Below are 9612 nucleotides of genomic sequence, written 5' to 3' on the forward strand. Positions count from 1 at the left end.
TGTATTTTTTCGTATTGCATGAACATTGACATCCATCTCTTGTGTCTCCAAAGCGAAGTCACGCACTTAAGTTCATTCGATATCTTTCTTGTTTTTTTTTTCTTTTCATTTTGTCCCTTTCTCTCTCTCTCTCTCTCTCTCTCTCTCTCTCTCTCTCTCTCTCTCTCTCTCTCTCTCTCTCTCTCTCTCTCTTGTTTTACCTTCCTAACACTTGAGGTATTCCAATGAGACGTATCAAGACACTTTCTTTCTTTCTTTCTTTCTTTTTTTCCATTTTGTCCTTTTTTTTTCTCTCTTGTTTTACCTTCCTGACACTTGAGGTATTCCAAGAGAGACGCATCAAGACACTTCCAGAACTGTGTATATAAATTGATTACCCTTGTTGTCTTTATTTGTCTATTTGTCTTTATTTGTTGTTTATTTATTTGTCTATTCATTTCTTTATTTACTTATTTATTTATTTATTTATCTATTTAATGTAAGCGATTATTTGCATCCATTCTTTATTCACTTGTTTATTGTTTTCTCTAAGTCCGTAGCCCTTAACCAGTCTCCTTTGCAGGTAGGAAAGAAAAGGAAAAATCCTATAATTTTCTACGTGTGCAGTTCAATTAACCTCGAAAGCTCACAAGACCCATCACCTCTTCTCTCTCTATTCCTCATCCCTCATTCAATCATCACTCCTCAGCCTCACACAACAATTTGGCGCCATCTTGCAGTTATCTTCCTTTCTATTGTTTTTATTTATTTTTTTTACACTGTTCAACTTCCTTCATTTCATCACCCATGTTTATAATTGTATTTGTAGCTATTCAACTTTCTTTATCTCATCATTCCCATCTGTAACTGTGCCTATAACTTTGTATCTTCTTTCTTTACTCGGTGGTATTACAGTGCCTCACCTCCTCCTCCTCCTCTTCCTACCCTGCCTCTTTGCCTCCCAAGCACCCCTGTCGCCCCTGTCACGTCCAGCCTTAATTGCCTCCCCTCACTTTCTACTACGCCTTAATATTAATCTCATTGCCTCTTCCATTGTCTGCCTTAGTGACTCCAGTGTCTGGGTTTTATTATTATTATTATTATTATTATTATTATTATTATTATTATTATTATTATTATTATTATTATTATTATTATCATCATCATCATCATTATTTATTCAAATATTTTTATTTATTTATTTTTTTTATACTTTTCATCATTGTTTACAATAAGAAATGAGTACTTTGAAATTACTAACATATTGATTTGCCTTGACACTCTTTTTTGATGATAGTAATAACTTCCTCCATTTTTTTTCTTTTTCACTATATCCATTTTCTCTATACGTTTTCTCTTTCCACATCAGTTTTAACCTTAGTTTTTGAGTTTCAGTTTTCAGCGTCATCAGCAATGATGTTCCATAGCAAGGAACAAAGCCACTCTAGCCTTCTCCACCTATATCCTTTCGCTGGCCGCCTATTTCAATCCAAGCCAGCTAAACTTGCCTTATCATCTCTCCATATAATCCTTGAGTTGCCATCTTTTTTTATTGCTCATCAGTTATCTCTTCAATCCCACCGAAGTTCACTTTTCACTGTAGTCAAAATGTCTTCAGCTGTTGTGTCAAGTGATATTCTCTCCTTTCCCCTCAATCACTTTAAACTTTTCGTTTCAGGACTTTGGTAAGACTTTTATCGATCCACATTTTAGAAGTCATAAGCACTGGTAATGAAGCATTCATTACCACCCTCTGGCCTCACCCACACGTTGCTCTCCTTCCCGCAGAAAAGCCTGGATTGTGTGAGTCTCCTAAGGGGTATGGCATCAGGTGCATGACGCGCATGGACCAGTGCAAGCATGACCAGGGCTGCCCGAGCGCCACCAAATGCTGTATAGTCGAGGAGTGCGGCAAGATGTGCGTCAAGCCCAAGCGTGAGTATTAAGACGGGGCGCTGCCATCTTCCTTGAGTTATCCCTTGAAATTTTATATTTTCTCTTGACTTGAATGATAAAAGAGTAGCGTTGTGACTTCCTTTGTCTGTGTTTTGTCGTCCATGTATTAACCTAACGTAGTAATTCACTCTAATTTTGTTTTTACTTTCTGTGGTTATTCAAAGTAGTTACATCTATTAGTATTGGATATGCATAAGTAATCCATTTATTGTAAAAAATAACGTAATAGCTTATTTCAACTGTATTTCAAACTTAGGTTATCTCTGAAAACAGTTTTAAGTTTGATTTAGATATACTACACTAATACATTTTTCACCATGCTTCTTGAAAATTCTCTTCTTTGTATGTCTCTTTGAAGCTGATTGTTCTAACTCCAGTATGTGTTGTTTCCTCCTTGAAGGCAAAACTGCTCACTAATCCTGGCATGTCTTGAGTGCTGTACATACTGCGTGGTGAACTTGGCTGCGGAGATCCTTGTGCGGGGCTGGAGGTGTGCTGTGCTGGGATGGGCTGGGAGATGCTATATTGCGCTTCGGGGTGTGTTGTGCTGCGTTGTGGTGAACAGTTTTTCCGCTCTCCTCCATTATGTCGAACTTCTTGGCTCTGATAACTTTGTGCTGTCTCATAGAAGTTGATGGAGTGTGGGTTTCTCTTCTTCATTCCTTGCCATTGCCTGTGGGCCGCTGTTCATGTTAACTAAGGATGCACTACTGCTTGTTATAATTGCTTCTGTATTTTTTTTTCTCTCTCTCTCTTGATATCTACTTTATTTTGTAGTTTATTTAATTTCATTTGCTTGCTGCATTAGTTATCAAGTTAGTGTGTGTGTGGTGTGTGTAATTGTATTGTACATGAATCTTGTTGTCCTCTTTCCATATCCATTTTCATCCAGCATGGTTTTAAAATTCCACCTTTCTCACACCAGTTTCCATGTTCAAGTAACTTCATTTGTCATTACTTGGGAAGCTTTTTGTTACTTTCCTTTTCTTTTTGTACTGTTATTTAGTATTTATCGCTTTGTATTACTGGTGTTGGGACCTCGAAGCATCTATCATCTGTACTCCTATTCTTCAACTCGGTGGCAGTCACTTCTCGAAACTACGCACCATTCCGTCACGTTGCTTTCATCACTCTTCTTGTGCGTGTGCTTTCTCGCATGATGTTTTTGTTGTTTTGTCTTTCACTTCTTTCTCCAGTCACACTTGGTTATCAAGGCCACATGGCTCAATTCTTACAACGCCTTAAGTTTAAGCAGTCATTTGGGCCTAATTATTGTGGCACATGGAATTTAATCAGATATTTGGGTATGTTTCTTTTGCTATATTGCTTGCGCTTGATGGCGTCACGTAAGCTCCTATCTTTGTGTGTTCTATCTGGTCTTGATCGGTTGCTGTAAATTGTTGCTTATTTTTTAGACTTTCTCGTGATCGTTTTTGGTTTTTGCTGTTTTTACCTAATTAATCCTCAACATGTATCCACCACTGCATGGCCTTCAGGGCAGAACGCACAAGGATGGTTTAGGAATGTGCATTCAGTTAAGGAGAGTATTTACGAGTACTGGCTCACCTTCTCGTCTGGTTATTGTTTTGATGACCTTTCTCTGCTACATGTTCCTCAAGCTTACCATCGGGCAAGGAAAGTATTTTACTAGTATTGCCACACCCTTCCTTCTGGTTACTACTTTGTTGGCCTTTGTCTAGCACACGTTCCTTAAGCTTACCATCGCCTGTTTGTTGTTACGCTGCAGCTTCTCTTTTCACTGGAGGAGATACGAGTAACGTTCTCTCCTGGTGCTGCTATGATTTTTCAACACCAAACATGTTTCTCTGCACGCGAATATTACATCCTCTGGTATACTACTGCTCCCACTAAAATATCAGCTTCTGGTGCACCGGACGTCACACTGTTGCTGAATATTGTGCTTGCCATTCGTTAAGGCTGATGGTACCCTTGGCTCTGGATGTGTTCAGCTAACACTCTACTGACACTCTACTGCTTTCTGCTGACTGACCGCACTGTGTGATAAAAATGTTCGAATTTCTGCTTGGCCTCCACCAGCGACCTCCACAGATACCAAGGAGGCGACCAAGACCACTGTAAAGAAGAACAAGGGAGCGAAGGAGAGCAGTAAGCAGGAGAAGGAGGAGGAGGAGAAAGCTGTGGTCGCGAGGCAGGATGAACTTGAACAGATCATGGAGGAAGGACAGGAGGAGGAGAGGACAGTAGACGTATTGCCTCTTGATGTTCAAGGCGAGGAGGGAGAGAATCAGGAAGTACAAAATGAACAAGTTATCCATGAAATTCAAGCACAGGAAGAAGAAAATGTGACTTCTGCAGCACCAACTGATGTAGAGAGCAGTTAAGAGCTCAAAAGGGTGTTATAAAAAGTCACACCCGTTATTTTCACGCTCATGGATGAAACTACTTTTATTATTTCATGGGAAGTAATATTGCTTACTTCCATTGCTATATATGTCATTAGAGTAGTAGAAAAATAATACAGAAAGAAGTAATCAGTCAGGAGATAGTGTGTACAGTCGTGGTCAAAGGCACAATGACCTGCCACACTCCCTTGCACCGTGCTTTGTGTGTTCCCTCAGTTTCAGGGATTATAGGTGGAAGTAATGAGGTATGTTTCGTACAGGGACTGCCACTTGTAGGCCTGACGGCTTCTTGTAGCTTCCCTTATTTTTTATGCTAGGTATGTTGAAGTAACGTATGCAGGAATTGAATATATGAGGTTACCATATGAATATAAGTAAAAAAAAAAAAAAAAAAAAAAGAAAATCGGCTGCCAGAATACGCTTGGCATTTAAAAAATAAAGAAGTATTTTTTTCTTTTAACTCGAATTAATTAAGAAAATGTATGCTGAATTAATTATTTGATGATACCATATCAAAACAATGATATTAGGAATGATACCATATCAATATTAATGATAATCATATTAATATTATAGGAATGATACCACATATAAAAAAAAAAGTATGCTTGGTATTTCTGAAATTTTACCTAAATCACATTTCTTGTTTTCTTTAGTCGAACTTATTTATCGCGTGTGACCTCAACGTCTTATCATTTGCTGCATTATGTAAGCTTATTTTACGTAATTGTTCTTTATCCGGAACGCTGGGACCTTCATGTATGCACTCGTTATTCGTTATAAGGAATACAATAAGGAATAATACAGTATCTAAACCGCTACCTAAATCTGATACACGAACATTGCTGAGGTAAAGATACATGGAAACTGCAATGTTTTTTATTATGTATATTACATTTTGTTTTCATTTACGTCGTCAGTGTACGTACATCTGTTGCTTTATTTGTAAGTTTATTCTACATGTTTGCCTCTTGGTCAGTAAAGGTTGTGTGTGTGTGTGTGTGTGTGTGTGTGTGTGTGTGTGTGTGTATGTGTGTGTGTGTGTGTGTGTGTGTTGACTGTAATTTTTCGTAGAGATTATCTGTCCCAATAAAGCCTTTTGAATACATTGTTGCCATCTTCCCTCCTATAGATTCTCTCTCGAGGTCGCTGATTATTTTCGATTTTTTTAGTCTGAATGTTTTCGATTTTCTACAAAAGTAATCTAAACTGAATGTTTTCGATTCTTGCCAAGAAGTATTATTTTCGACAACCCATTTTATGTTTTTTTTGGACTGTTTTCGACACAACTCTTACACATTTAGTGTCCGTTTTGGATTATTTTCGACACAACAATTACCTAGCTATTTACAGTTTGGATTATTTTCGACACATCATTGACCTAAATCAATATTTTTTGGAATATTTTCGACACTTCATTCAGCCATTTTAGACCTTCTTTGATTATTATCTTGTTAGGTTAGGTTAGGTTAGGTTAGGTTAGGTTAGTTTTTATAGTCTTTTGTTTAAGTCTAAACGTGACGTGATGTGACAGTTCATTTTATCCAGTGTCGAAAACATTCAGAATTTACCATTTTTTAGTGTCGAAAACATTCAGTTCAATATTTTTTTACTGTCGGAAACATTCATAGTGAAGTTTATTTAGTTTCGAAAACATTCCAACCAATGTTTTTAATGTGTCGAAAATAATCATGATTGAAAAATATATTGCAGAACCATCGAAAATAATCAGTCTAAGTTGCCAAATCATTGTCGAAAATATTCATTCTTAAACATGTTAGTCTGTCGAAAACGTTCAGACTAAAAAAATCGAAAACAATCAGTCCATCTCTCTCTCTTCTCTCTCTCTCTCTCTCTCTCTCTCTCTCTCTCTCTCTCTCTCTCTCTCTCTCTCTCTCTCTCTCGTTTTTTTGTTTTGTTTTTGTTTTTGCATGTCTTTTTCTTTTTTTTTTTGTTTTGTGTGTGCGTTTTTTCTTTTCTTTTCTTTTCTTTTTTTTCTTTTACCTACGGTCGTCTGCTGGTCACTCAGCCAGTCGTTTCCCTATGGTATGTATGTGAAAGCACTGTAAGAAGGAAATTCGGATAAGAAAGAGAGGGAGGGAAAGAAGGGATAAGAGAAAGAGAAAATAGAGGGATAGTATGAGGGATATACGGTAGATGATAGATGGGTAGACAGAGACGGATAGATGTATAGATAGAGAAAGAGATAGATAGATGGATAGATGGACACAACAAGATAGACAAAGGCAGACACATACAGGTAGACAGATAGAGAAACACTGTCAGAGAGAGAGAGAGAGAGAGAGAGAGAGAGAGAGAGAGAGAGAGAGAGAGAGAGAGAGAGAGATTTAATATTTTTTATTTATTTATTTTTTTTTTACGTGTCAGGAGAATCGGCTGCAGGCATGAGAGAAAAAAAAAAAGAGCCCTCTCACAATGCCACTCCTAAAAAGAAACAGTGTTTGAGGTGTTTTGATACTCTTTTCAAACAGTGCAAGTATTAGGATGCATTCACACGGCCGAACAGTCTGTCGGGTACTATTACCATGTCGTAAGGCGAAGCAAGATGACGTCACAAGCGTTGAAGCGAGGTAAGTTGATATGGTAACAAACAGTGGTACCAGATGAAGTTGTATACAATAATTTCTACTCCGTTTACCAGGGAAAGACCGGCAGGCAATGTTAGGAGTTGATTCCCGCTGGCAACACACAAGTATTTAAGTCAACGTTAGTGTGGGCTCGGGAGGCATATGGTTGTTGCCAACGTTCAGTGCAGTAGGTTATAACCATGGTGCACAATAAAAAAAATAAAAAAAACTAAGGAAATTGTAATATGCAGTGTGACAGTTGCTGTACTATGTGAGGACAAGTAGGTCAGAAGGGAACTTGTCCGAGGTTCTGAAATTACGAAAACGAGCAGTGTCCACTAGACCCTCTGGTGCTCGTTGGTGACGCCATCAGCGCTCCCTTCCGCGTACGATTGTTAACTGGTAACAGTGGGTGTTCGACGGACAATGTTCGACCGTGTGGACACATCCTTACAAAGAAGGTAAAACGAAAACAATAAGTTTCCAAGTTTACCAGTCAGTAAAAAAGGATGAAAGAGTAAAGATGCTTGCATTAATAAGGCGTACAGAATAGCTGAAAGAGTAAAGTCGTGTGCAGCGAGGCTACGGGAGGGAAGGAGGCATGTAAGTCAGAAATGCAGTAACTGTGGAAAATGACGGTAAAAAGATCGCAAGAGATGTAGCGTTGTGCCAGTGAGTGACAGATTGAAGACAGTCTGGTAGAGGTAAGGAGTCAATGAGACGAAAAACTTTTCACTATTCTACAACTTGGTAAATACTTTGAAAGATGCAGAATACTGCACACCACAGATTCCCTCCATCACCATCCTCTTCCTTTACTCCTTATCATGCAAAGAGTGAACTGATAACTAGATAAGCAGCACATACTGGAGTAACTAACTTAACTATCACTACAATTCTTCAATGGGAGAGGTAGCGCTCTCTCTTAGTGTGACCCTGTTGTTCCGACGCCTTAATTAGATAAATAAGGATCCCCTTGGGAAATTTATAAGTAGTTCACCCTTCCATCTCTCATTATAAGTAAATGTTGTGGAGTCAATGTTATGCGGTTAATATTTATCATTAATTTAACTTGATTACCAACCCATAGCAGTTCTTAGCGGAGACACCACTTTCCCTCATTCTTACTCGCATACACGCTGAGAAAGAGAGAGGTAAAATGAATGCTGCATATCCTCTTCCAGTACCATCCCTGAATAGATAAATGAATAAATAAATAGATCAATTAATTGATTAATTAAAGTCAGGAGATGGGACTTAATTTACTCCATCTTCATTTTTATTTTTCTCCTCCTCCTCCTCCTCCTCCTCCTCCTCATCATCATCATCATCATCATCATCATCATCATCATCATTATCATCATCATCAGCAGTACAGCAGCAGAGCAGCCTCTGACTATATGATTCCATTGTAAGACGAAGGCGTCCTCCAGTCATTGGGGGTGGGGTTAAGGCATTAATCACGCCACGCTGTCTTGTCTCAGTTACTTACGTGTAAGGTCAGCTCTCAGCTTGTATGCCCTACTTATTGTCTATTAGGTGAATGAAAGCAAGCGCTGTCTATCTGGCTAGGGACTCTAACCTGGGCGAGTGGAGACTATACAGGTGATTCGGTTTACAAGAGTCTTCTTTATACGAATTCGGCTGAACACGACTTAAAGTATATTGAATTTAATGAAAAATTACACGAAAATTTTACTTTAGCACTATCCACCCGACCCGCTGCCAGGTGTCACCGCTCATTCGCGCTGTGCATACTTAAAAGGAAATTTTTTGCAGTGTTTTCCTCTTCTGGATTTCTATTGTTTTAGCTTTTAGATTAAATGTTAAGATTCATAAACAAGGATAAACTGTAGCATTACTCACTTACCATATACGTAAATATATTTAAGAATAAAACAGTGCAATTTAACAGGCAGAGTCCCTTAACACACACTTTACCATTATTTTTCTTATTTATTTTTGTTATTTTCTTGTGCATGATTTCTGTTTACGCGATGCCTAGAAGTCCCTACATATCGTGTGAACTGAGAGTTACCTGCATTTTTCCAGGTATATACTAAACAGTGAAATTAATGCGAAGTACCATCTCAAGAATACAAACGTATAAAAATAATAAAAAAAATAAATTAATAAAAAGCTAAACGAACCTCTGGTGTCTTCTTAAATTACCTTTATATAGTTTTATCGATTAAACAGTGGAACTAAACTAATACTAATTATCATCTAATTTTTTATACATCAGTGAGGTCGGCTGAGGAAAAAAAAAGTTTTATGAAAGCTCACTCAAATGCCGTTTTCGAAAATTAAATAAGGACAGAACCGAGAGAGAAGCAAGTCTGTTTTCTGAGGTGTCTTGATACTATGCTCAGGTCTAGCCAGGAGGAATTACAGAGACAGGAAGAGTGCTTCAGTGTTAACGAGCAAATTTACGAACGCATCTTAAGAACATGCGAAAATAAGAGAAGTTGCAAGAAGCCATCAGACCCGCACGTGACACTCCCTGTATAAAACATATCTATCTATTTCCACCTATCATCCCCATCCATAAATTTGTCTTATCGTCTTTTGAAGCTTCCGAAAGAAATACATCTTGAGTCCCTGTGTTCTGTTGTTCACTGCGGGAGACCAGTGGGGAGGCAGGGAGCGAGACGACCTGGGGAGGTGTGTGAGCGCCGATTTGTCGCTGCCTGCCATCGATTGTT

At 38.3% G+C, this 9612-nt stretch overlaps 1 protein-coding gene across 5 annotated transcripts in view; it reads left to right on the forward strand.

The window, feature by feature from the left end:
* Positions 1 to 5427, forward strand: part of LOC135113742 (major centromere autoantigen B-like) — a 32163-nt gene extending 26736 nt beyond the window's left edge. For 3 of the 5 annotated variants that reach the window (XM_064029319.1, XM_064029303.1, XM_064029312.1), the window contains exons 4-5: positions 1768 to 1914; positions 3994 to 5427. In XM_064029319.1, the coding sequence (XP_063885389.1) occupies positions 1768 to 1914; positions 3994 to 4298 (452 nt within the window). In that variant the 3' untranslated portion in view covers positions 4299 to 5427. Of the gene's footprint in view, positions 1 to 1767; positions 1915 to 2335 lie in introns of all 5 variants that reach the window. The other 2 variants (XM_064029333.1, XM_064029327.1) reach the window with 1 other exon arrangement.
* Positions 5428 to 9612: the final 4185 nt, after the last annotated feature.

This window comes from Scylla paramamosain, chromosome 2 (assembly GCF_035594125.1).
Source record: "Scylla paramamosain isolate STU-SP2022 chromosome 2, ASM3559412v1, whole genome shotgun sequence".
Classification (NCBI taxonomy): domain Eukaryota; kingdom Metazoa; phylum Arthropoda; class Malacostraca; order Decapoda; family Portunidae; genus Scylla; species Scylla paramamosain.